This window comes from Humulus lupulus, chromosome 6 (assembly GCF_963169125.1).
Source record: "Humulus lupulus chromosome 6, drHumLupu1.1, whole genome shotgun sequence".
Classification (NCBI taxonomy): Eukaryota; Viridiplantae; Streptophyta; class Magnoliopsida; order Rosales; family Cannabaceae; genus Humulus; species Humulus lupulus.
This window is the reverse complement of record NC_084798.1, coordinates 20,547,997-20,575,803: the sequence shown is the minus strand read 5'-3', so window position 1 is coordinate 20,575,803 and position 27,807 is coordinate 20,547,997. Positions and strand designations below refer to the sequence as shown.

The 27,807-nt window shown below is 32.6% G+C and overlaps 4 protein-coding genes across 4 annotated transcripts; 2 read left to right on the top strand and 2 right to left on the bottom strand.

Annotated features, from left to right (window-relative positions):
* The first annotated feature begins 10,975 nt into the window (after positions 1 to 10,975).
* Positions 10,976 to 14,467, top strand: LOC133781830 (B-box zinc finger protein 19-like). Its single transcript, XM_062220918.1, has 6 exons — positions 10,976 to 11,405; positions 12,107 to 12,203; positions 12,367 to 12,482; positions 12,589 to 12,876; positions 13,029 to 13,117; positions 14,065 to 14,467. Exons 1-5 carry the CDS (start codon positions 11,313 to 11,315, stop codon positions 13,110 to 13,112), a joined length of 678 nt encoding a protein of 225 aa, XP_062076902.1. The 5' UTR covers positions 10,976 to 11,312; the 3' UTR covers positions 13,113 to 13,117; positions 14,065 to 14,467.
* A 1,318-nt stretch (positions 14,468 to 15,785) lies between these two features.
* LOC133781828 (fructose-bisphosphate aldolase 1, chloroplastic) lies at positions 15,786 to 18,132 on the bottom strand. Its single transcript, XM_062220916.1, has 6 exons — positions 17,857 to 18,132; positions 17,143 to 17,412; positions 16,924 to 17,033; positions 16,737 to 16,827; positions 16,359 to 16,628; positions 15,786 to 16,262 (listed from the first exon to the last, which is right to left on the bottom strand). Exons 1-6 carry the CDS (start codon positions 18,031 to 18,033, stop codon positions 15,984 to 15,986), a joined length of 1,197 nt encoding a protein of 398 aa, XP_062076900.1. The 5' UTR covers positions 18,034 to 18,132; the 3' UTR covers positions 15,786 to 15,983.
* Positions 18,133 to 19,025: 893 nt separating this feature from the next.
* Positions 19,026 to 21,559, bottom strand: LOC133781829 (uncharacterized). The gene is made up of 2 exons (XM_062220917.1): positions 21,380 to 21,559; positions 19,026 to 20,132 (listed from the first exon to the last, which is right to left on the bottom strand). The coding sequence occupies exon 2, from the start codon at positions 20,128 to 20,130 to the stop codon at positions 19,195 to 19,197; it is 936 nt and encodes a 311-aa protein (XP_062076901.1). The 5' UTR covers positions 20,131 to 20,132; positions 21,380 to 21,559; the 3' UTR covers positions 19,026 to 19,194.
* A 2,117-nt stretch (positions 21,560 to 23,676) lies between these two features.
* Positions 23,677 to 24,162, top strand: LOC133784811 (tetraspanin-8-like). Its single transcript, XM_062224082.1, has one exon. It carries the CDS (start codon positions 23,677 to 23,679, stop codon positions 24,160 to 24,162), a length of 486 nt encoding a protein of 161 aa, XP_062080066.1.
* Positions 24,163 to 27,807: the final 3,645 nt, after the last annotated feature.

Genomic DNA, 27,807 nt, shown 5'->3' with positions numbered 1-27,807 from the left:
CTTTTGCTGGTACTCCTTCCTTAACTTCCTCTGAATTCCTTTTCTTTTGCTATCTGGACACAACACAAGTAGGACACGAATTCGCATCTACAAGGCTATTCCGATATAATACGCAATCATTAAGACAAGCATGCATTTTTTCATATTGCAAGCCTAATGAGCACATAGTTTTCTTAGCCTCATAAAATGATACGGGCATCTCGTTTTCTTCAGGCAATAAATCTTTCAAAAAAACTAATAATTCCGTGAAACTCTTATCACTCCATCTATTTTTGGCTTTCATATTGTACAATCTAAGAAGGGCTGACAACTTTGTAAATTTAGTGCAACCAGGGTAAATCGGCTTTTCAGCGCATTAAGAAGATTTTCAAACTTAACGAGATCTACTTCTGATTCATAATATGCATCATCAATCATTTCATCTAAATTATCCTCATGATCAAATTGCCTATAATTCCAAACTTCATTCATCCTAGGAGGGTCCAGAGTAACATGAAGCTCTCACCATGCCAGTACCATATTTTATAACTTTTGTCTATCCCGTGGAAATATAAGTGCTCTTTTATCATTGTGGTGGTCATCTTTTTCATATTTCCACACTTACTACAAGGACAACAAATATAGTTTGGATCTTTGGCATGATCCAAAATAAATTTAAGAAACTCATCGACCCCTTTTATATATTCTACTGACAACCTATCAGCTGACATCCATTCCTATTCCATATTGCGCCTATTTGTTTTAATAAAAAATTAAGAAAATAAAATAACATACAAAACAAAAACTAAGTATAAAAAAATCTATAGAAAATCGAACAACATATCTTCTAATTTACTAGCCTAGTCATTTGTCACAATCAACACCAACATGTTAAACAAATCAAACAACACACAGGTTTTCATTCATATATCACCGAAACACACAAAATTCTCAGAACTTACTTCACAAAGACATGCAAGTTCTCAATTGTCCGTTATCACCGCAGCACACAGAATTCCCATAACCTACTTTACTACGGATGAATATCTAAGATATTCAAACTCCACTAAAGTAATACAGTTATTATTCAAAATTGTAAAATATTGAAAATTAAAAAAAAATCAAATACAACATATCTCTTGCAATTAGTGATAACTCTACAAAATAAAGTTATTTTATCACTTTTTATGTGCTAATTGTTGCTTAATCCTTGAGTTCTTAGTTGATTTATTAAGTTTTTTAAGTAATTTTGAATTTATTAGGTTTATTTTAATTTTATAGATTTTTGTGTATTTTTATAGTTATATTATTATAAAATGTTATAGTACAAATTATTTAAAATTAATATTGTTAAGTTAGGAGTAAAAATATGTAATTTTAAGCTTAAATGTTAAATATAAATTAAGTTATAATTAATATTTTCAAAGAATTAATTTGATTTATTTTATAATTGAAAATATTTTATTATGATTTATTTTATATTTATTTTGTAGGGAAATTTTTATGCTTGAAAATGAAGAAGAGAAGAGAAAAGAAAAGTGATAATTTCGTGAGAAAGACAAAAAGATTGTGGTATTTTTCAAAAGCCCAAAAGCCATTCCCTTCCATGGATCCAGCCCGTATAGCCACCTTGGGCCCTGCCACTCTCTTCGGCCCAAGCTCCAAGGCCCACCAGCACTTGAGTCTTCACGCCTGATCAGCCACGCATCACTCCAGCCTTCAGCAATTCTCTCCACCACGAAGCCCCAGTCCACGCCAGCTGTCCTAAGCACTCCATCAACACTTCAGCAGCTGTTGCCACTCCTGATGCCGCCTGTCCCAAATTTCTTCAGCAAGCACTCAGCACTCCCACGCCTGACCAGCTTCATCAACAAACCAAGCCCACAATCAGGCCCAATCTAGTTCTAGCTGCCCCACTCTTCAGCAAACCATATGCACATCAAGCACCCAGCCGAGCATCAAGCTTCTCCACTCCAGCTGTCCCAAAGTTATCACTTCAGCCTAGCCCAACAGGCCCAACACAATCTTTTGCCTAAACCAGCTGCCAAATAGCCATAAAAAAATGCCAAAAATTATGTTTTTCATTTCCAATATTTTTCACTCAAATATCATTTCACTTTTCCCTATTTTTCTTACCTAAATAAACATTCCTAATTTATTTTTTTTACCCTAGCTTTTCACCAATCTTTTACCCAACCAAACATTTCATTTTTCCAATACTCTTACACTTACTCTATTTATCCTACCACTTCCCAACACAATTAAATTAATCAATTTATTTATTTTAATTTGATTAATTTAATCTCCATATTTTGCCTATAAATAGAGTCTTGTAAGACCATTTGGGGAGCTCTTCTTCTTCATATTTTTCAACCTCTTCTACACATTTTTCTCTCTTCTTTTCACTAGTTTCTCTCTACCATTTTCATCTTTTGAAGAGCATGTCAAGTATGTTATTTTGTAATTTTTATCTAGTTATGAGCTTCTAATATTTTTCAAAGGTTATTAAGATGATGATGAAGCAAAATGTAACTAGATAGTATTTTTTATTGTATGTTGATTTCCCATTTGTGTAACATTGTTTATGGATTTTTCTATCAATGATATGCATTTTTCATCTATTATTGAGTGTTAAAGCATATTACACTTAGTTCTTCATTATGCAAAAAAATATGATATTCTTTGATTAAATGTTTTTCATTAAATTGTTCACATCTAATTCTTAGAGCATAAGTATCATATTTTGCCTAAACATAATCTCTTTGATTTTTTTGTAGTTTCATTAGGTTGTAACACAACTAATGCTTAGAAATTATATCTTATATAAGTGAAGAAAAATCCTACCTTTTTGAAAGAGTAACTTGTGCTTGAATAGAAAATATATTTTGAAAAAATATATAGTGTGATTTATTTCAACTATATTAAAACTTGGGAATCAATATACTTATAAATACTATTGAACTTGCATTTTGTGGATTCTAACATCTTAATAATCTTATTTTTTATATATCATTTGAAAACAATTTTTCTATTTAATCTTAAATATTTTTATTACTTGTCTTTTATTTTTTCTAAAACAAAATATCATCAAATATTTGGAACTAGGTTAGAATATTATTGCTTTGTTTGAAATAGTTTCTTTTGATGTTAGTCAACTCCCATGGGTTCGACCTCGTACTTACATGAACATTATATTCCGAAACGATTCGTGCACTTGCGAGTTTAATTATTAAAACACCCTCTTTTGGGTCCAACAATTAGCTACCAATTCAATGCTTCAAAACCAATCAAAATATTAACCTAAACATTATTATCAACATTATAAAAAATAAAAAAAAGTTAGATGTTGACATTAATTTTAAAAAGTGCACATAAATACAATTCAAATAGTAAATCATGTTAATTCCTAGAGATCTTATACTAAGTGTTTCAAATCACTAATTATTTTATTTTTAAAAAGAATAACTAAAATATTTTATAAATCATAAACACATCATTTTATAATTTTTAAATAATTAAAAATAAATAGAATAATATTCATGAATGTTTCTATAATTTTCCACGAGAACTACTCTTCACACTTGTTTTTATCTCTAATTTTTTCAATAAAAATGTTATTCTATTGATCCTAATTACTTTTTCTTTAGTATTTATTCTAGAATTAAACCAACCCAAAAAAAAGATATATAACTCATAATACAACAATAATTTTTTTTAATTAGTTTAAAAAAATAAAGAAATATCTTCAATCAACAATTACTATTTATTACATACAAATTAAAAAACAAAGAATGTAAGTTTCATATATAACTATCTATTCTATATAATTTATGTAATTTTTTTATTTTTAATAATTGAAACTCAAAAATTTAGCAAAGAATTAATTTAACATAAACAAGCCCAAAGAAAATACTTACCCACTCAATAAAATGAATGTAAAACATTATTAATCAAAGAAATGAAAAAAAAAAAAAAATATATATATACCTGCTGCTGCTGCCGTCCCTGCTGCCTTCGACAAGAAACCCAGCTGCCAAAGAGTCGTGCCCGAGAAACCCAGGAGCCTATGTCCAAGAACCCTCCTACTGTGGTGCCTACGTCCAAGAACCCGTACACGCGTTGCCCTGGTGCCTGCCGTCATTACCGTCGCCCCTTGGTTTCAAACCCCAGTCGAGACCCTTTTCTCTCTTCTCTTCTTTGTGTGCTCAAATTTTTTTATGAACCCTAACTCTAAAAACCCCGATTCGAAAATGATAACCATTATTTATCAAATTTTACTTAAAAAAAATTTGGGGCTCACTTTGGGAGCCATTAATACTTTTTTAGGACACCCAAAGTTAGCCCTTAAAAGTCACCACTATAAAAAAAATTATTTAGGATTTTTAGGACTCACATATGTTTTTAGAACACTCATTACGAGTCCTAAAGTGTGATTTTTAAGGACTCTCAATGCGAGTCCTAAAAATTTCAGGGCCTTTTTTTAGGACTTACATTTAGGTACGTGTCCTAAAAAAGTGTCCCGTAAATGATATTTTGTAGTAGTGCATCTTTAAGCCATAACTGCTTAGAACGCTGACGCAATTAAATTTCTTTCTGGTGATAAATCTCCGCTAGTCGAGCCTTAGTTTTGTTGAAAGCTGCCACTGAATTTGAGTCTCGAAACCCCCACAACATTCTAATTTTAATCTTACACTCTTGAATTCGATCCTTAAAATTGTCAGTAATATTCCTACCCCATTTCAACAGAACCTCTTGACACTTAACAATCTTCCCTTGGACCGAAAGGTGATGATGAACTTCCCAACAATCCTTGATCAGCTGAATGCAATGTTCCTCTTGCAACCAAACATTTTCGAACCAAAAAAGCTTTTGTCGACTACCCACAACACGGAAGCACGGGTCCAGAAATAAGGGGCTATGATCAGACGTAATATGCTCCAAATTAAACAATCTAGTTGATTGAAAAGTTTGCATCCAAGAAGCACTCACTACCGCCCTATCCAACTTAGCTTCAATCCATCTATCATTGTTTTGAGTTTGTAATATTATTTTTCTACATTTTTCTATTTACTTGTATTTTGAGCAATATAATTATAACACTTGTTTTTCTATTATCTTGTCTTTTGTATTATTTTGTTTAAAGTTGTATTTTAATTTTACTATTTCTAGTGATATTCTCTAACAATACTAGTTGCATAACTTGGTAAAAGGACCTTAGATTCATTTTTCTTGTTTACTATTATTTTGTCAAATTGTTAAGAGATCACGTTCTGACTTAAGTATGGGAGGTTCTTTTTGTAGGTACCCCCAAAAAAATTCTTTTATGGTTTGACTTAGGAACACATTTAATGGTTGATTAAGTCAACACAACGAGTAATCAAATCCATAATGTATTTTCATAATTGAATAATTGGATCCACTTATGGAAAATATTGATCTTGCTTCAATATATAGTTATTAATAAATCCGAATCAAATATATATATAAACTAATCAATAGTAAACAAAAGATTGAATTATTTATTCATAAAACTAGATCCTATAAAATAATCATTTAACAAGTACAGAAAATGTAGCATAATAATTGCACTATTTCATTTATTAATTTATTAGTGCAAGAAAAAGGTTAACCTTTTTAGATTTTAATGTTCTTAATATCATTTTTCAAATTAAGTAGCCAATCAAGTTTTTTTAATGAGCCTACATCAATTTTGTGGGGTCTAATATAAGCGTGTGTCTAGCATTTCATATTTATATGAGACATGAAATTCTTCACTTTATTAGATTTGGCAATCTACCTTATAAGTAAATATAGTCATTTGGCTTTGTATTTTAATCAATGTAAGTTGATCAGGTGATTCAAGATTGGTGAGCGAAATTATTAGACTATTATGTCCCACATGGAATAAGTGTAAGAATATTGAACCATTAATAAGAACATGTGTAACTCCACTAATCACCAATTGGTTTTAAGATGGAGCCTCATGATTTTTGTCGTGGTATCAAGAACCAATTCCCTAGCGGGCATTCGATCCATACCGATCCAAAAGAGTGAGCCTGAATCATGAGGGTCCATCTTAAAACCAATTGGTGATTAGTGGAGTTACACATGTTCTTATTAATGGTTTAATATTCTTACACTTATTCCATGTGGGACATAATAGTCTAATATCCCCCCTCAAGATGGTGACAATTTTTCACTCACCAATCTTGAATCACTTGATCACAAGTGGCCCATTTTTTTTTTCTTCAGCTCGCTTATTTTTTTTGGATCTCAAGTGTCTTTTTGCACTATGCGGATCTCGTGCGGCTTGGCTCACTCTTTTGGATCGGTATGGATCGAATGCCCGCTAGGGAACTTGGCTCTCGTGGTCAGGTGATTCAAGATTGGTGAGCGAAAAATCGTCACCATCTTGAGGGGGGATATTAGACTATGCTGTTCCACATGGAATATGTGTAAGAATATTGAACTATTAATAAAAACATGTGTAACTCCACTAATCACCAATTGGTTTTTAGTGGAGTTACATATGTTCTTATTAATAGTTCACTATTATTACACATATTCCATGTGGGATAGCATAGTCTAATATAAGTCTCTGGAAATCAATTACCTAATTATTGTGTCTTTTTTTGGCACTAAAACGACTAGTGATATATAAGTAATTTTGGTGGAAGAAAAAAAATACACACCCCTTGATTCTAGCCCTATTGGCAATAATAATGTAATTTATAAAGTAGTAAGTCAAACAAATGCAAATATCTCACATTTATAGAAGATTTCTATAAATAAGAGTAGTATCGTGTTATAAAAGCACAATGCAATTTGAGTGCTAAATTGTAAATAGAAAATAAGCTTTTAAGAAAACTTATTAGACTCTAGTTTTGGTGATTCTTATAAAACTTTTCATAAATAAAAATGTCTTGTGGAAGTAAATTTTGCTGATAACTGAACTGCATAAAAATTTGTGTTTTATTTCATTTATTTATTGTTAATTTTTTAATAATCTGTCACTGACATATTTTAATGTAAGCACTACTCTATTATGGTAAAGGTTGATAATAATTGTATTTTGTCATAACTGCCACTAATTGTTACAATATGCGACTAGTATGATTTTTCATAAATGCATTGTATAAGAACATCTCCAACTACACTTAGCCAGTTAAATTTTAACTACAAAGTTATTTTACTATCATTCCAACCATACTCTCTATAATATCTAAAATTGATTAATTTAATAATATTTACAACTTTAGATTTCCAACATATATTAATTTAAATTTTTTACAAATTTAGATTATCACCCTTACTTATTTTTATTAAAATAATATGCGATTAATTTCGCTAACCACTTCACACTAGTTATATTTGACTAGTCAAAAAGTAAGGTCCTATTATAACTAGTCTAAAAGAGTTATGGTTAGAGTGTTAAAAGTTAAAAAAATTATCACATCATTGGTTAAAATAACTAATTCTTTAACATGATCAATAAGGTTGGAGTTGCTCCAACAAACGATAAGCAAAAACCTAACAACTTAGTAATTAATTAGACATGCACCACTAATTATTGCAATACCCAACTCATTTGATCGTTTATAGACTAGTTATGTTGTGTAAAATATCAAAAGTCGAGCCACACATTTATATTTGTTGAGACTAATTAAAATATGACCACCTCACTCAAGCAATAAGGTCGTTCTCGCAACCATATCTACAAAGTGTGTAATAATTAGGATAGTGCTGTAGAAATTATAAAATGACGATTAGGTTAGGCCTCTTGCTGCAACTTGTTAAGTGATGAAGCTCCTTGCTTAAGTGGTTATATTTTTTCATGAGATTATCTGGGCTTTCATATCTCTCAGCCTTTTCCACCCTTGGACTTGGACTTGGGTTTTGAGATTTGTTTTTGTAATGTGTATTGGTGTAGTTTCGTGTCTCTATGTTAGTTTAGTTTATGTTTTAATAATGGTGCTCATGATCTTTATCTTTTTAACATTCATTTGATCTTTGATTGATTTTTCTCATCATCTCATATGCATATTAGTTATGGTTCTTCCTCATTTAAGTGGGAGGTTGGGAGTGTTTTAGAAGCTCCTTTCGTCTTTCATATCAGGGTATTGTCTCAATGACTTTGATTCTTTTGGTTTGTAGTTCGTCGGCATGTGGCGTTGGTGCTTATGGAGTTTGTAAATCGTTATTCTAATTTTTATTTATAAAGCTGGTGCCTGATGTTAGCCTGGCAAACTCTATTTAAAGAACAAACTTAGTTTAGTTTGCATAGTACGAAAGTTTTGTTACTTAGACCCTAATTTGATTTTTAGTTGGAGTTTTTGTTACAGTTTGCTTTTCAGTTGGTAAGGAATTACCATAATTATATTGGTTATCTCTTCAGGGAGATCTAAATGTGCTATTAGAGTATTTCCAACTTCTAATGATCTTTGTAATTACAACCCAAAAATTGAGGGTCAATGGTAATTAATTTAAATTCAATTTTATGATTTTTAAAACTAAAAAATGGTATGACTCACATAAATATTTAATTAATTATTTGTTTTCAAATTCCAATCCAAATACTCATTTTAACTTTAAACTAATAAATAAAAAAGACTATTTTTACATTTTCTCTCAATCCAAATAATTATATCTTAAAATCCTACAAATCTATTAGTTTTTTATATTTTTAGATTTTTTTACTTTCACATCTGGGTGTTGCCTCGATGACTTTGATTCTTTTGGTTTGTAGTTCGTCGACATGCGACGTTGGTGCTTATGAAGTTTGTAAATCGTTATTCTAATTTTTATTTATAAAGCCGACGCCTGATGTTAGCCTAAGAAACTCCATTTGAAGAGCAAACTTAGTTTAATTTGCATAGTGCGAACGTTTTGTTGCTTTGACCTTAATTTGACTTTTAATTGGAGTTTTTGTTATGGTTTGCTTTTCAGTTGGTAAGGAATTACTATAATTATATTGGTTATCTCTTCAGGGAGATCTGAATGTGCTCTTAGAGTATTTTCAACTTCTAATGATCTTTGTAATTACAACCCAAAAATTGAGGGTCTCAATGTTAATGAATTCAAATTCAATTTTATGATTTTTAAAACTAAAAAAATAATATGACTAACATAAATATTTAATTAGTTATTTATTTTCAAATTCACAATTCAAATACTGATTTTAACTTTAAACTAATAAATAAAAAAGACTATTTTTACATTTTCTCTCAATCCAAATAATTATATCTTAAAATCTTACAAATTTATTAGTTTTTTATATTTTTAGATTTTCTACTTTCACATCTGGGTGTTGCCTCGATGACTTTGATTCTTTTGGTTTGTAGTTCGTCGACATGCAGCGTTGGTGCTTATGGAGTTTGTAAATCGTTATTCTAATTTTTATTTATAAAGCCGGTGCTTGATGTTAGCTTGGCAAACTCCATTTGAAGAACAAACTTAGTTTAATTTGCACAGTATGAAAGTTTTGTTGCTTTGACCCTAATTTGACTTTTAGTTGGAGTTTTTGTTATGGTTTGATTTTCAGTTGGTAAGGAATTACTATAATTATATTGGTTATCTCTTCAAGGAGATCTGAATGTGCTCTTAGAGTATTTTCAACTTCTAATGATCTTTGTAATTACAACTCAAAAATTGAGGGTCTTAATGGTAATGAATTCAAATTTAATGTTATGATTTTTAAAACTAAAAAATTAGTATGGCTAATATAAATATTTAATTAGTTATTTGTTTTTAAATTCTCAATACTAATATTAACTTTAAACTAATAAATAAAAAAGACTATTTTTTTTTTCTCAATCCAAATAATTATATATCAAATATCTACAAATTTATTAATTTTTTTCTATTTTTAAATTTTTTACCAATCACATATTTAATTTTTTTAAATTCAAAAATAATTTACGAATTCTAAACATAAATACACTTCTCAAAAATACAATTTTTCAATCACAAATCTACGATACCATGCAATCTTTTGTAAGGATTAATCCTCTCTTGGCAGTGAAATGTGTAATTTCTCGTTCAACTTTTCCAGCACTTGACAGACTTTATCCACATAATCAAATACTGAAATGTCCCTTTCTTTTTTCTTTTCTTTTTGTTTTTCCCTTAAAAAAAATATTTTATAATTTTTGTGGCTCAATTAATTAGGGGTGAGCATCTAAACCGGCAAACCACGGTGACCGACCGCACCGCACCACACTACACCGCAAATCGCGGTGTCAAAAGTGGAATGATTCGGTATGGTTTGTATCTTAGTTAAACCGCGCAGTGTTATACGATGCGCGGTTTGACAGTGTGAAATTTTGGTTTGCACCACACCGCACCATATACTTACAAATATGTTAAAAAAATTAAACTTTACATATATACCATTTTTTTAGTAACCCAATCTGAAACTAGGAGTCCACTTAAATTAGGGTATAACCTTATTCTCTGACACATCATACACGACAACAACTCCTTCATCTCTCATCTAATTTGCGCCTCCTCCCTATCACCATCTCTATCTCACACATATTTTTTAACAAACTTACACCGTGGAAAACCACCCAAACCACACCGCAAAAAATGGTTTGATTTGGTCGGTTTGGTGCAACGAAATCACACCGCCCGGTGTATTCTAGCTACTACATCGCACTTGTGGCGTGGTGTATTTAAAAGTGTTTAAACCGATCAAACCACACGGTGCACACCCCTACAATTAATAGCAATCATTATTGAAAAGAAAGCGAAATGGAGGGGAGTAGGCATAAAAGCAGCACCACAACGTGTCGATTAATGATTGGGCGTAAGTGAGAGAAGGTGGCCAAGATTGCAGATCAAAATACGTACTCAAAACTCATCCCCAGAAACGAGAGAGAGTGGCAATAGCAAAACCAGCCCTAAAAACAAAAAGCAAGAGAGTGCCCACATCAAAACCCAAAACCATAAACTTAATGACAAGTGTCGAACATTGACAGCGAGTTCCCAACATTAAATTCCAAGTCTCCATTTTTTCCTCTCTTTCTTTCTACTTCATCTTCTTCCGAGGAAGAGAGAGAGAGAGACAAAGAAGACTCTGTCTGTGTCTGTGTCTGTGTCTATCTACGATTCTCTCTCCTACTCAACCTCGTCGTAACATTTATTGTTTTTTTTGTTGGTGGGGCGTGTCGTTTTCTCACTTCTACATCTGCAATCGGCTTCCGGTGATTTGTGTTTGCGTGTGTCGTTTTACTGTCTGTGATTGTCGTTTAGTCAGGTGTATGTGTGTGTCAAAATGGTAGTAGAAGTAGAAGAAGAAGAAGAATGAGAGTTGACGTTATAACGAAAGAAGAATGCGAACCCTTTGTGACGTCTGCGAGAAAGCCGCCGCGATCCTCTTCTGCGCCGCCGACGAGGCTGCTCTATGCAGTTCCTGCGATGACAAGGTCTTTTACTGATTTTAACTTTTATTTTATTTAAACCATTAAGTTAGTGATACTGATTTTGTTTGATTTTTAAACTTCGATTTCATTAGATAAGTTGTTGGTATGAAGTTATTTTAATTCTAATATTGTATGAATTGGGTTTTTGTTATTGTTGTTTTTGCCAGAAGTGGAATCGTATCTACTAGAATTTTCATTATTTACTTTGTTTAGCATTATTGCTGATTTCTTTTTGTCTTCAATTTCAATTTGCAATAATGGGTACTTTTTTTTTGGGGGGGGGGGGTGGAATCTTTGAAAATGTGTTCCTAAAGAGATTGCCTTTTGGGTATGGGGATTATGTTGCTTTGCACTATGGATGATAAATAATAATGGGCATTATGGCTTGCTTTGTCTCCCATATAAAATATGATATACCTACATAATTGGTAAATTTGAATGCTAATTTAATCCGACAGTGACCCCAGATATGACCCCTTTTGGTACTGAAAATGTTTGGTGGAAGTGAGATGCAAGTGGAAAATGTACTTATTTGGATAAGTGCCTAGAAATAGTGTAGTGGGGAACCCACTTTGTGGATGTTTGTGTATAGAATCACGTCTTAATCATGTTGCACAGAGATTCTAAAACCCTTTTTTGCTTGGAATTTATCCTACTCAATTATGGCAAGAACGTTTATCTTTGTTTCTGGTGTGGAGTTGCAGGTTCACAAGTGTAACAAACTTGCCAGTAGGCATGTGAGGGTTGGACTAGCTGACCCCAGTGATGTTCCCCGGTGTGATATTTGTGAAAGTGGACCTGGTATTGTTGTTTTTGCCATTTTCTAGTAGTTTTTTCTGAGGACAAGCAGTTACAATAAAAACATGCATTAAGAACTTGATTTTTCTACATTTTGAGCATGCATTTTCGGAACCATGTTTTAAGAATTTGAAGCCTTTTCCTTCCCCTTGGAAAATGTATGCAGCCTTTTTTTACTGTGAGATAGATGGTAGCTCTCTCTGCCTACAATGTGATATGATTGTGCATGTTGGCGGTAAAAGAACACATAGGAGATATTTGCTTTTGAGGCAGAGAATCAAGGTTTGTCTCCGAGAACTGGAGAGTGTTGATTCTGGTTTTGTTTCTGTTTTTGGAGCATTTTGGATTTCAACTTCTTTGCTCTGTTGCTCTGTGCATTCTTTTGTAGTTTCCAGGTGATAAGTCTGGCAATTTAGAGGAGTTAAGGCTGCCACCCCTTGATTCCAATGAAGTAAGAAGGGAACAAAGCCAACCATCCAGGCTTAATCAGCAGAATCACAGAGTCTCTTCTGTTGCAGTTCTGGATAATAATAATAATAATAATAATAATAATAATGATGACGACGATGACGATGATGATGATGGTGGTGGTGGTGGTGGCACAAAGATGGATAATAAATTGATTGATCTCAACAGCCGACCCCATAGGATTCATGGTCAACCTTCAACTAACCAGGTACTTTTTCCTAATGTCTATGCAGGCTCTTCCTTTTTTTTTTTTTTGGGTATTTGAAATTGAAATATACTTCAACATTAAGAACTGTAGGTTTTGATGTTCTAGTTATTTGAGATTATAAGCGTTTCACTATTTTCACATTTTCGGAACAGGGTATGGATGTCCTTAGCGGCACTAATCATGAATCCACAAGTGTAGTTCCAGTGGTGTCCTTTGAACGAGAGCCTGAAAAATGACTAAGGTACATCCTGAATTTTCTATCTTTGTTTGTATCACTATCTTCTCTGATTTTTCTTTTGGGAAAGATAAAGTTTCAATGTTTAGTGTAAAGAAATCCTTTTGCTAGCACTGGATTTAGTTTGTGTGGGTTATAAGAAAAAGGTATTGCTTAGATTAGTTAGTCAACAAATGTCCTACTGTGCAGTAAAATAGGACTGCAATGATTTCGTAGTTAAAAAATGCCTTACATTTTTTGTCAAAAAAAAAGCCATAAATTTGTTCATCTACAAAACTAAATACGTTTTGCAATTTCTATGTTTTAGGAGGCCCCTAAACATGCCTTCATAACACAAAGATCTCCACTATAGTCATGTTGAAGTTCTTTCTTTTGGTAATAGTGTATATATTTTCCCGTGCATTTCTGATGTGATAATTGAGAAATGCTAGTTTTATCATGGTTTAACTAAGATTAATTTAGCCAGAAATAGGAAGTAAAGACAAAGACTATCTCGTTATTGAATCTTGTGAGGGCAGCATACTTCAACCATAGGATATGTAATTTCCTTGTATGTTGTCAAACTTCTCCCCTACTGATTGAAAGATATGTGGCCATACAAAGATTAGGCTTTTATAAAATCCTATAATACAAAAAGAAAAAAAAAAGAGGGGGAAGAAGGAAAGGGCAAAATGAAAAATGCAGCCTATTGTAGATCAAACAGGGTAATGACTTAAACATTACAACCTCCTATAAGTTGTGAAAAACACTGAAGTAGCTGCCTTTTAATGTTAAGAAAATAGAACCAAGAGAGAAGTTACTAAAATTAAATTACATTTCTATATGTATTGCTTTGTCGAGTGTAAAATGCAAATATATTTGAACTTATGCTTTGATATAAACACTCGTTACCATGTTAAATATCACCTTTCTTCATTGTCTATTAAATTTATGAGATACCCTTGTGACTGCAGATTTTCTGGACAATTCTCTCCTGTGTCTAGCCGGGTAACAAAACTAAGGGCTGCAACCTTGTTTACACATGTCTTCCGTTCTCGCTGTCTGTTATAATTCTTGTGCAGAATTGGTTTAGATAAAATTATCCACCAAAATAAGAAAAAAGTTAATTAGATGGATAGAGTCACTACTTCTGTATTGAAAACATTGTTTGTTTCTTATAAAATTTGATGCAAGTTGTTATCTTCTGTAAGTCTGGAACTGAAGTTGGACAAAAACTATGCTCGACTACTGTTCTGGGCTTATAATTTGCCTAACCAGAAGAAAGAAGATGCCAAAACTTTGTTATGTTCTTGTGTTACTTGTGCTATTACTATAAGAGAAGGTAAAACTGATGGTAAAATATGAAAGTTCTCATTATCTTGGTGTTCAATCGTTGGACAATATATTCCTTTTCTATTTCTATTATCAAATTATTATTACCACTCCAGGTGCTGTTTATAATTATATTTCCTGCAATTGTTCAAAGTTCTCGCATTAGAGCAAAGAAAACAACTTTTGGTTCTTGCCATCACTTCTATGCAGATAAAAACAACTTTGTGTACAGGATAATCCGGAAGGATTAAAGATAGCTTCAGCAGCCTTTCATTTCTCAACTTTCCAAAATGTCTACTTTTTTGGAAATCTTTTGGCACTATCCCACTTGCTCCATTATCCCTTTATCTTTTCTCTCTGATGTATCAGAATGGAGCCTTCTGCCCCTTCTTGGTTCCTAAGCATGGACCGGTTTTGCTATGTCTTTTTCCATTTAGTTGAAGGCAAACAATCTTATCCAAGAAGAAAAAGCTTGAAAAGGTGGCTCATCTTCAAGTTGTTTGTGGTTAGTTGTGTTGAGTTTCTTCACTCAATCTCAAGGATGGTCAGTTTTATTTGTTGACTTGGGACAAGAATGGTTGCCATATTTGATATTAATCATAAGCAAATCAGACCTGTGCTTAGTGCCTCCAACTCAAAGGGTCATCATACTTTATTTATACAAAAAGCTTTATATTTTTTGTTATAATAATTTTATATTTTGTTTTTGAACTTAATGGATACAATCGAGTGGAAGTTATTAGTGTAACATGCAATACAAATTTTAAAAAGGAAAGAAAAGAATTGGTTCTCGTGGGATGACGCAATTTGTTGAAATTAAGCTGGATGAAGCAGAAGACAGAAAATGTTGAAAAAACAATGAAAAGGGCATGCATTGGAGAGCTAAAATTGATCATGTGACAAGGCCAATAGAGGATTTTGAACTTTTTCAGCTTTTTGCTTAAACATGACACCTCTGCAAGTGATGTGTGTACTATGTACTTGTTCGAGGTAGACTAAGTAAAGCCATATGAAAAATAGATCAAGTGGCTAGTAGTGTATTATCTAGTCATTTTAAAAAAAGGGTTAAAAAAAAGTGGGATTTGAACGATATTGCCTCGAACTGGATCGGCCTTAAATTTAATTAATTGATGTTGTGTTGTTTAATATTGATTTTTTTTTTTGCTGGAATGTTTAGTATTGATTATTGCTGCTGGTATATCCACAAACATGTGGCTGTAAAGCTTTTGCATGATTGAATAGATGATAGCTCATTGTTCTGAATTCCAATATCTGTACTTATGAAAGAAACTGAATAGAGTTTGAACTAAATTTTAGGATCACTAAATGCAAAATTCAAGCATCAAGGAATTGGGATTCATAATACACACTAACTCAACTCACCAGGAACAAGTTTATTAAGCTGCTAAAAAGGACATTGTCATCATTAACAAAAATAGTCTTCCTCCATGGAGCTATATAGCAATACAATTCATTTCATTTTAGACCAAATTAGTTTTCATCCATCAAACTCTTCTTCGCCTTCATCTTCTTCGTCTACATAGCTTTCTCAACAAATTGCTTAGTACACGTAGCCCTTGACGAACATTCCTTTCTTGGCCTCTTCTGACTCTCCCTCACCAGTGTATTTGCCTAGCTGAGCAAGTGAGTTGGCATTGGCTCGGAGGAGGAGTGCCTCCTGAGCAGCCTGCACATTCTCTGGTCTGCCTCCCCATGTCTTCAAGCAGGTGTTCTGAAGGGCTCTGGCATAAGAGAAGGACACATGCCACGGGTTTGGGGCTTGGTTCATGGCGTTCAAGTTCAAGGTTGCCTCGACCTCAGATTGTCCACCAGATAAAAACTGCTCAAAATCATAAAACATATTCAAAGATCATTAGTGAAGTTACTTAGCAGGGGAAAAAATAAATATAACTTAAGGGTTGTCCAGGGAACTTGCCATAATTCCGGGGACAGCTGAGGGGATTCTTCTGTGGAGGAGCTTGAGGGTGTAGTCGGCGACTTGCTGAGGGGTGGCCCTGTCCTTGCACTCAGCACCAGGAGTAACCATGCTTGGCTTGAGAAGGATACCCTCGAAGAAAACATTGTTTTCAGCAAGGTAGTAGAAAACTTCAGCCCAAACCTTTTGAGCAACCTCAAAAGTCCTATCAATACCGTGCTCACCATCAAGCAAGATCTCTGGCTCCACAATTGGGACCAAACCATTGTCCTAAACAAAATAGAAATCAACTCTTGTTACAAACTACAAACCCAACCCGGAAAAGATAGCTTGGTATTACAACCAACCACAAAGTTAAAATCTTGCTAGTTCTCTTACTTGGGAGATAGCAGCATAGCGGGCTAAACCCCAAGCAGCTTCCTTCACTGCCAGAGCTGATGGGCCATTGGGAATGCTCACAACAGTACGCCTGGTTGAGTAATGTAAATTGTGTTTCATTATTTTTATGTCAAGTAAGGTAACAGATCTAAAACATTGTCAAATATTTTGGTATTAGCGTTTATACCATTTGGCAAAACGAGCTCCTTGCTGGTAGTAAGCAGCCGTGCGAGAAGCAAGGCCATCAAGACCTTGGCACCATGACTCATCGTTGGAACCAGCCAAAGGCACCAAACCCTGTTGTACTCATAAACATTCAATTAATAAAACATAATATGGTACATAACACACTACACACTTATCTACCATGCTATCTATGAAAGAAACAATAGGCTCATAGTTTTACCTTGTCAACTTTGATACCAGGGACAATGTTTTGTTCCTTGAGCACATCAACCATCTTTTTGCCGTCAACGGTGGATTGGTAGAGAGTCTCCTCAAAAAGGATGGCACCAGAGATGTACTGACCAAGGCCAGGGGCTGAGACCAGGAGAGTACGGTAAGCCTGGCGGTTGGCCTCAGTGTTTTCTAGCCCGATCGAGGCGAGACGCTTCCCACAGGTAGCATTCGACTCGTCCATGGCCAAGATTCCACGCCCTGGTGAGGCAACGGTTTTCTATATCGAAGCAAATATGCATACTCATATCAGTTGAAGCCAATGCTAAGAGAAAAAGAGAAACCCAGCAAAACAGAACCTGAGAAACATCTATAATGCTCTCAACCAATTACATAAGAAGAAAACTGAGGCTTGAATTGCTGTACGCCACTATAATATCTTACAATTAACAAATTTAGAGTCTAAACCGAAAAGGGTATTGGGAAAAACATGCATACCTGTATAACTTATGGTTACTAACTATTACTAATAGTAACAGATTGCAGAAGTCAAATTTAGAATCTAAAACAAAAAGGGTATCTTGAAAAAGCATGCATACTTATACCACTTTTGCATGAAAATCCAGTCATACTCGTGTCACTTTTGCATGAAAATATGGTTATACTCGTGTGAATTTTGCATGAAATTATAGTTTTGGTTACTAGTAAAAGTGTAACAACATACCGCGGTCTTGACGAGCTCGTCAGCATAGGAGCTGGCGCGGACGGTGAGACCAGATGGGGCTGTAGGGAGGCATCGGACAACTGAGACAGAAGGCTGACGAAGGGTCTGGCCCTTAACCCACTCAGACTTATCAAGAACTGGAGCTGACTTGAGGAAAGAAGCTGAGGTTGCAGCCATTTTTCTTTTATTTTACTTGAGAAGAAATACTTGTTATCTTATCTCCTCTCCTCTGGCAAAGCTCTTCTCTTTAAGCCTCTTTACCACAAATGCATTCACTCTCATATCACTAGTCTGTTTTTTTATAGTTGCCTAGGTGATGCTCTCAAGAGGATGGCCAATATGAGGCTGCTGTGACCCGGCCAGTCCCGTTTCGCCATGTGGATGATAACTTGCTGACTTGGCAGTCTGCAGTACGTGGTTCATACATGGGGTTTCTTGCTCACCTCTTAAAATGACTTAATACGACGATTTTAGAAAATTGTGATATTATTTTAGCTATAGTTAGAGTAGAAGACAAATGTATCGTACTCAGCTATATAATGATCCAAACAAACAATTGTTTTGGGAGATTCCTCTGGAAGGGTAGATATGAGGCTGTAATCCCTCTTTACTTGTGTATCTTGCTTCTTAGTAACAAATGGCTATGGTTTAATCATAAGATTTGGGATGTAATTTGTGTATGCATGTAAACGGTTCTTATGTGGCCATGTCATTTTGTTCATGATTTTTTGAGCCAAATAACCAGAGAGTATATGACATGTCATAAGTTGGGTCCCATTAATATCAGATGCATGGTAGATTCTGTGTCAACTAGAAGTGGTTGAAATTCATGTGTGTGTTTGTTTTGCAATTAGAAGCTTTAATTAGGTGGCTGCAGCCACTCTTGGCTAGTTGTTAGGCAACAAGAGGCTGAAAAGAACTTACAAAAGAATTAGACATGGACGAGGACGAGGGAATGAATCCTCAAACATCAAATAGTGGTGGGGGTAAAAAGTGAAGTTGTTTTCCCAAAAGAAAAAATATCATGGCACAATAGATACACTGAAGCATCAACACACATTTCAGAGCTGTGGTTATGTTGTAAAGGCAATTGGAAGATGGTTATTCTGAGGTTCAAACCTAACAATCATAATATTTTTACCGCCTACTCTCAAATAATTCTGTTCTCACTAGGAAAAGTGAACAATATATTGCTAACCATAATCACAGAGAATTACACTCTTAAATGGGGTGTCACTATTCTAATCTCCATGAAACCAAATGCCTTGTTAGTGTCAATCACTAATGTGTGACAAGAAGAAAAATGAGCAACATGGATTTCTTTTTCTTTCCATTTACCTAACTAAAATTTTCATTTATAGAGATCTCCGCAATTGCAGCAATTACATCATCAAGTGACACTTCTTTCAAATCTTTCTGGATATCAGAATCATTAAGAATCGATGGTTTCAACTGAGGGTCACTTTCCTCAAGGATCTTATTCAACTGCTTGTCAAGCTCATTTTCTTCTGCTGGGATACTCAAATCCCAGACCTTGAAGATATCATCAGCTAATGGTTCTATCTCGTCCACCGAATAACTTGGATCAGTTTCTAACTCAGCAGTTTCAGTTGCACTCGAGCCTTCAATGTAGCTTGGCAAAAACGGATTTCCTACAAAAGTGACCGACTGTGAATCATTAGGGTCCCTGATAGGAGAAATGTCACTACTACTTCCAGCTTCTTCGATAATGGAAAGAAGATTGTTAGCATGTCTTGGAGACTCCTCCCCACTTTCAGTTCTTGTTCCCGAAAGCTGACCATCTTCTGCACTTTCAGTGCAAGTAACCATCTCGACGTCCTTATCTTGAGAACATTCATCACTAACAGATGCAGAATTATACAAACCAGGCTTAGAGCTCAGAATTTCTAGCAAAGCATCTGACACAGAATTCCAGTTACCATCAGGAATTTCAGATTCTTTGATCAAACGAGAGTTGACCCAAGCAATATCTTCTAGTAAAAGAGCTTTACTTTTCTCATCAGACTCTTGGGACTTGTGAATTGCATCACTAACAGATGCAGAATTATACAAACCAGGCTGAGAGCTCAGATTTTCTAGCAAAGCATCTGTCACAGAATTCCAGTTACCATCAGGAATTTCAGATTCTTTGATCAAACAAGAGTTGACCCAAGCAATATCTTCTAGTGAAAGAGCTTCACTTTTCTCATCAGACTCTTGGGACTTGAGAATTGGAGAAGGCGAACCTTCTGCTACTTCATCTTCTAGAGCCATGGCTACAAAATATGCAGCAACATGTCAGTATGAAGGAAAATCAAGATTATTGGTTGGAATTATCTTTTTCTATTATTAAAATAATTGACAGGCGCATATGAAAACTTCAAAACATTCATATTCCATTTTACATGAAGGTGCTGTTAGTAGTGTCATTTCAAAGTAGAAAACAAATGGATGCTGAATGATACTGCGGCCGAATGGCAATCTAGAAGCTGACTTTCAATTTTCAATATCTGGTTTTAAAATATCTCCAATAGACATATAATGAGTTCTTTCAGGCAATTTGTTTAGTCATGTAAAATTAACAAGGGAAGTATTCAGATCAACATACACGTACACAAACGAGACTATAAACGACATTTTAAAAATATGTGCAGTAATTTTTGTAAAAGTTAAGGATAGTATGGGTTCTAATCATATTGATTAGCAGTAAAACATTACTTCAGACAATGAAGAAACAAATAACGATGGCTCAGAAGAGAACTATATTTCTTTCATTAGACTGTACGAATTTGACATGTAAAAGAATATATGTGGAACTACTTATTACGTATTGCTTATATTTCAACACTAAAATTGGCTTACAAAACATTTAATGTGAATTGGATTAGTAGAGAATAAGCTCAGATATCAAAGTACTTCAGGTAATTCAAAAACGAAACAGCTTCCAAGAAATTTTCCAAGGATTCATTTTCTTGGCAGACATTTGATAAAAAAAAACCTTGAACAAAATCTTATGCCTCTTCTATTATCTTTTGTATGAAATTTTTTGGGTCAATTCACTTGTAAATTTTCCAGAAAACAATTTGAAATTAAAAGCCAGATTTGACTACAGTTTCATAGAAACTTAGCTCTAATGCTGCTACCAAGAAACAAGCTAAAACAAGACTGAATAACAGAAACACTATTAAAACTAGTAGAAACATTCAAATACAAACATCTTTCTCGTTGTTTCAAAATACCGTCTTTCAAACAAATCCCAACTTTTAGAAGATGACAAAATTCATCCCACCCAATGAAGGATTTACTTTTTTTTTGTTTGCACTCACAAACACTAATCTAAAACTACGTAGAAATTGGAAATTGGGTCTTACATAATAGAATCTCACAAACAATCCAGTTCCTCAAATATGGACTTAGAAAAAATTACGAAGTGCCCAAATGACAATTGACATGATTTAAGGAGAGTAATATACATATATCATATAATTAAATACATAAAAATGAAAAACTAAGAGTAAGATACCTGCTAGCAATGAAGGATAGAGAGCTGGCGAAGTGGGTTGGCCGAGAGACCTGATTGGAGAGAGATAATTTAGGGTTTAAGGGGATTTTGTATGATTTTGAGAAGACGAGGAGGGAGCACTTTCTTCGGGAGTTTACTAAGTGATTTTTTGTTGAAGAACATACATAACTGAGTCTGACTCTGAGACGAACCTGAGTATGGTTTTGTTTTTGCAATTAGGTCCCCAGTTGTTAAATGAAGACATTTAAATCCTTAAAGTCTATAAAATATTGCTCATGTTAGTCCTTAATCCAGGAAGCACATTCTGTCTCATTTTAGCCTTAAATCTTCGTATGAATGGAAATGATCCCTTTTGGTACAAAAATTTATAGAAAAAGGGTGCTACCTATAATTTTCTATATTTGTTTTTAGAGATGTAACCTTTGTTTATATATTGGATTCTAATGGGGAAAAAACAATTTCTAAAGAAGTTGGGCTTGATAGTTGGATACAATTTTATGATTTTGAACACTTGAATTTGGTAGGATTCATCATAATCTTTAATGAGAAGTTTACATAAACATGGGAAAAATATATATAGTTTCTAAATTTATGGGAAAAAAAATAATTGTACAAAATATGGTAAGTTTTGGAAAAAAAGTTTAAAATTTGGTAAATAAATTACCATATCTTATTTTCTCTTCTCTCCTCACGATCTCTCTCTCTTCATCTCATTTCTTTCTTTTTCCTCCCCATTTCTTCCTCATTTCTTATTTTCTTCCTCACGATCTCTCATCAGATTTCTTCCGGCGATGCTACCTCCGCCGCTGCCTCCGACGACGATGACGAAGAACTGATTTTCTTCTTCTTCTTCTTCTTCTTCTTCTTCTTTCTTTCTTCTTTTTCTTCTTCTTCTTCTTCTTTCTTTCTTCTTCTTCTTCTTCTTATTCGGTCTTTCTTATTCTTCTTTTTCTTTCTTCAAATCTAGTTTTATTCTTTTTCTTCTTTTTCACATCTGATTTTGAACTTCATATTTGATTTTTCTGGGTTTTTTTTTCTTCTAAATCTGTTTCAGTAACCAGGTACTTGACTTCATATTTGATTTTTTCTGGGTTTTTTTTTCTTCCTGAATCTGTTTAAGTAACCAGGTACTTGACTTCATATTTGATTTTTCTGGGTTTTTTTTCCTTTCTAAACAGGTACTTGACTTCATATTTGATTTTTCTGGGTTTTTTTTCCTTTCTAAACCTATTTAAGTAACCAGGTACTTGACTTCATATTTGATTTTTCTGGGTTTTTTTTTCTTTCTAAATCTATTTAAGTAACTAGGTACTTGACTTCATATTTGATTTAATATAAGAAATGTACTTAAGAAAAGTTGACTGCTATTATTTACTGTAGACTAGGGTAGTATAAGAAGCTAGGTAGTTGAATATTTTAGGGTACTTTTAACATATGAAAGCTTAGGTTAGCTGATTAGTTTTTTTGGTTGAAAAGGGAAAAAGTTGTCAAAAGGTTCTTCTCTGTGATGCTTAGATCAATTGGATATAGGTTTAGCAGCCAAACGTTTATCAAATAAGGTTCTAACATAAATATTTATGTGTTTATTAATTATTTAAAGAAATAGAACTAGAACGTTTGCTCAAAAAATGTATCGATAGGTTTACAAAATTTATTTAGAATACAAGTACAAGAAATAAAAAAATAAGCAAACAAAACTTTTGATTTTTCTGGGTTTTTTTTTCTTCCAAATCTGTTTAAGTAACCAGGTACCATGACGCCTGAATCATTTTATTCATATCAGATTTTTTTAAACCTAGGTGTAACCAGTTACAATAGCGATTAATTTAGATTCTTTTGTTTAGATTTGATTTTGTTTTGACACATGACTATGCAACCAGGTACCATAGCAATTGATTATTTTTTTTAGATTTGATTTTTTTTTTCAAACTTCGCTGTAACTAGTTACGATTATCAATTTATATTTTTTAGTAATGTGGCAGTAACCGATTACTACTATCAATTTTAAATGTCGTAGCAAGTACTCGAGTGAATTGTAATTAGTTACTGACAGATTTGGAAGAAAAAAAAAACAGATCAGAATACATCCAGTAAAGAAGAAGAAGAAGGAGAAGAAGAAGAAGAAGAAAAGGTAACCGGTTACCCCTATTAACCGGTTACACACATCATTAAAAAAACAGTTACCATTCCCAATCCCAATCCCAACAAACACTCTCCCTCATCTCATCCCTGTCTTTCTCTTCTTCGATCATTCTCTCTCTGAAACTCCAACCTTAATTCCTCAAAACTCGACCACAATGTTCCGCATAAGCAACACCGTAGTGGGTCTCCTAAACGCATGCACCCTACTCGTCGGAGCAGCAGCAATCGCCACAACAATCTACCTCCGATTCCACAGCGGCACCGATTGCGAGAAGGCACTCCAGAACCCTTTGCTCCTCCTCGGCGCCTTCTTCTTCGTGGTCTCGCTTCTGGGGTTGGTCGGAGCTTGTTGCAGAATCAACTCGCTTCTCTACACCTACCTCTTCCTGATGTTTTTTATGATATTAGGTCTCATCGGTTTCACCGTCTTCGCTCTTCTCATCACCAACAAGGGCCTTGGCCAAGCCATCTCCGGCCGCGGCTACAGAGAGTACCGACTCGAGGATTTCTCTCACTGGTTGCAGAACTACGTTGTCAACGACCACAACTGGGATTGCCTTACCTTGGTTACGCATGGACCCTTGCGAATCCAAACAACAATCCTATTGGGGCTCGATCAACAGGTCCAGGAATCACCTTAGACGGGTCTCTGTTCTATAACTTTGTAAAGTGGTACATAGAAAGTAATGGGTATGGTGTACAGTCTGTGTACAATGATACTTATGTGGTCAAATTTTGCAGGCCATCTAGTAAGAATGGTGTTGTAACTACTGAATTAGCAATTTCTTACAAAAATGTTTACCAAAATAATAAAAATAATAATAATAAAAAAGACAGAAATTCCTTCACAAAAATGCCCATATAGAATAAATAAACTTATACAAAAAAATATGGGATACAGAAGCAATATTTTGATAAATATGGGAAAACAAAACCCATAAAAAATGAAAACAACAAAAAAAACCATAAAAAATGCACACAAAAAAAAAGTCATATATATCAAATTTTGTTGAATTTTCCCATATTTCATGTAAATTCCTCATCTTTAATTGGTAAACTATTTTTAAAAATTAGATTCAAATCTCTATCCAAAATTTGTTAAGGAAAATTGATAAACTATTTTTAAAATTTAGATTCAAATCTCAATTTTGTGAAATTCTTTTTCAAAATCTCACGTATTCAGTTTCTGTTATAATTTCAAATTTAATACCAATCACATATTCAGTTTTTTAAAACTAAAAAATAATTTACTGACATTGAACCACTCACATTTTTAGATACATGTTTTTAGTCACTGAATTCATATTTTCATTTCAGAATCCTACTTTTCAAAAATATAATTTTCTAATCACGAATCAATTATGTCCTTATTTTTTTATAGTTGGATTCAAACAAAAGAATTAAAATAAATAGTGAATTAAAATTTGATTATAGTATAATTTTATAAAATTTAAAACAATTACATATTAAATATAGTGGATGACTGTGGTGTAGCTACTTTTTTGTTAATATGGTACAATATATTTTATTTTTGGTACGTTGATAATTATAATCTGATTTTAATTTAAAGTATCGAAAACATAATTCAAATAATCGAATTTCTTATTTGTATATAAAGAAACTAAGCACGTGTGTAACATGCTATTTGAACTCAATTTTCGACACCGTAATTTAGTTGGAATTTATTGAAAAATTATAAGATATTCTAAATAACTACAATATACACTATCACATAAAAAAAAATTATAACTATTCACGTCCCGAAAATAGAAAATGGCAACATCAGTGTTGACAAAAAGAGTGGTTACACTGCAGTCATACTCTAAATATCTCTACTATATAATAAGTATATAGATAATGGAAATTATTTAGTTTTAACGGTTTTTTATTTTTTTAATATTAACTTTAACTGAATATTTTTATATTTAACATAATATTTTTATATTTAACGATAGTTTGTAAATACTTAAACTTAAACTTAAATAAAATAAATAATTAAAAAAATTCAAATAAGATATTTTACCGTGATAATTATTTAAAAATGTTAAATAATTAAATAAATTAAAATAATATATTTTTGATATATTTTGCAATAATAATTGTTTTAAAATAATAAATAATTAAACAAATTAAAATATGATATTTTTGAGATATTTTACAATGATAATTATTTAAAAATAATAAAATCATACATTTTATAACTTAAATAAAATTTAATCAAACTTAAATTCACTTATTAGAATAATATCATATAAAACATATAATATAATCTATTCTGAATTAGCAACAAAATATTTTTTTAAAAAAACTAGCAATAAACTTAAATTTAAAATCCACGTATAATATTTAATATTACATTAAACATATAATATATAATCTCTTGTTGTCACTCCCAAATTCAAAAACTAGAACAAACATAAACTTAAACAAAAATAAATAAATTATTTAATTAAAATAGGATGTTTATTTGAAATTTATATGAAATTAATATAAATTTAATAAAAATAATTAATAAATTTTATAAATAAAACTAAGTAAATATCTATATTGTACATTATTTGTATTTAGTATATATATATATATATATTAATAAGAGGTCTCGAATAAAAAAAAATTTTAAAAATTCCCTCAATTTTTTATCTACTCTTTTTCTTTGTAAAACTTTTAATTGGTAAAATTTATGATTCGATCGTAGCCTAAATGGTAAGGTATGACTTTTTCTATTTAACGCCACAATTTTTCACATAATCTATGACAAGTTAGTTTAGAAAATCTTGTCAGATCTCGAGTTCCTAGTTTTGAAATGTCAAATTATAAGTAAAAACAAAATCTTACTCAAATAATATAATATATCAAAATACCTAAGTTTGAGTTTAATCCATCAATACATATTTTAATAGCTGTTAAAATTATATGTTTTTGTGTATAAAAGTAAATTGTATAATGGTTCGGCCATCCAAAAATTTGACCTGCGTCAATTATTGAATTTGATTTAAGTTGTATCTCGTCATGCAAAAAATAATCCCTATTCTTTCTTGTAGCCTATTTATAGAACGGACAAATCAATCAAAAAAAATTAATTACCTAATTTGTTATAACAAATATTCAAATTCAGATAACTATATTGCTACAATTAAGGGAAATGAGTGAAAATGATATATTTTTAAATGATTTTGCACTCTGGCCTACTTTTGATAATTGTTTGCAACATGACTTCTATCTAAAACTCGACCAATTGTTTAAATTTTTCGACTGGCTGTTTGAATTTTTTGACCACTTGTCTAAATTTTTTACTATCCGTCTAAATTATGATAAACCATTTTGCAAAGAATTATTAAAACTATACTAGAGTGAAAAATGACTTTAAAAAATAGACAATTTTGCCAAAGGACCCTACAATTAAACACATTTAAATAATTTCCTATTTTACATCATATACATTTAATTTATTTTCCATGTTCTCCTATGTGAGCAAAAGTTGTATACTAAACTAAAGCACAACTATATCAGCATACAAGGGGTGACAAGTTGATGGCATTGAAACTCAAAGAGGTTTATTTATGGGACACCCCATTTGCAAATTTTGCCAAAATCATCTTCAAGAAAATGAACTCTACTCCCACATGCCAAACCAAACATTATACAATATAATGCCAAATACGCCAAAGGTAACTACAAATTTTTTAAAAAAAATTTGTAATTTAATGTCTACTTTGTTTTATATTTATACTTTAGTGCATCAATTTTATCTTGCTTAATGCCAGCAGCATCCATTTGAGTACGAATACTACAAAAACTATGATGACTGGGGAGGCCAGTTGTGCTTTGTTTTTACTTTACTTCATGGATTTTGTGCTTCTCTAATATTTGTTTCTTAGTTGACCTAAAAAGTTCATATTCCAGATTATTTTTTGTCAAGCACATTTCTTGTGCGATGATGAGGCTCAAAGGTAACTTTTTATTTGTTGAATACTTCTCCATTTCTTTTTTATTTATTTTCTGTCTTTTTGGCATGTGAAAAGCTTCATTTATTCTATGATGTAAAACTTGTCTCATGCCAACCTTAAATTTTTTTAGAGGCATAATACCAAGCAACATGCTATGATGCACTTCAACTTATTATGTATTAGAGTATGGTGTCACATATAAAATAAATATAAGAATATTAAACAATTAATAAGAATTTAGATATCTCAACTAATAACTAATTTTTTAGATAGAACTTAATAGTTTGTGTTATGGTATCATGAATCATATACAGCGGGCATTCGATCTTCATCAACCCA

Excerpts from the sequence above, each read along its gene's own strand:
- LOC133784811 (XM_062224082.1), top strand. The coding sequence starts at position 23,677 with ATGTTCCGCATAAGCAACACCGTAGTGGGTCTCCTAAACGCATGCACC.
- LOC133781829 (XM_062220917.1), bottom strand. The coding sequence starts at position 20,130 with ATGGCTCTAGAAGATGAAGTAGCAGAAGGTTCGCCTTCTCCAATTCTC.
- LOC133781828 (XM_062220916.1), bottom strand. The coding sequence starts at position 18,033 with ATGGCTGCAACCTCAGCTTCTTTCCTCAAGTCAGCTCCAGTTCTTGAT. Across the intron at positions 17,413-17,856 it reads ACGAGCTCGTCAAGACCGCG|AAAACCGTTGCCTCACCAGG; the intron begins GTATGTTGTTAC and ends GCTTCGATATAG. Across the intron at positions 16,263-16,358 it reads CAGCTGTCCCCGGAATTATG|TTTTTATCTGGTGGACAATC; the intron begins GCAAGTTCCCTG and ends GATTTTGAGCAG.
- LOC133781830 (XM_062220918.1), top strand. The coding sequence starts at position 11,313 with ATGCGAACCCTTTGTGACGTCTGCGAGAAAGCCGCCGCGATCCTCTTC. Across the intron at positions 12,204-12,366 it reads TATTTGTGAAAGTGGACCTG|CCTTTTTTTACTGTGAGATA; the intron begins GTATTGTTGTTT and ends AAATGTATGCAG. Across the intron at positions 12,483-12,588 it reads TTTTGAGGCAGAGAATCAAG|TTTCCAGGTGATAAGTCTGG; the intron begins GTTTGTCTCCGA and ends ATTCTTTTGTAG.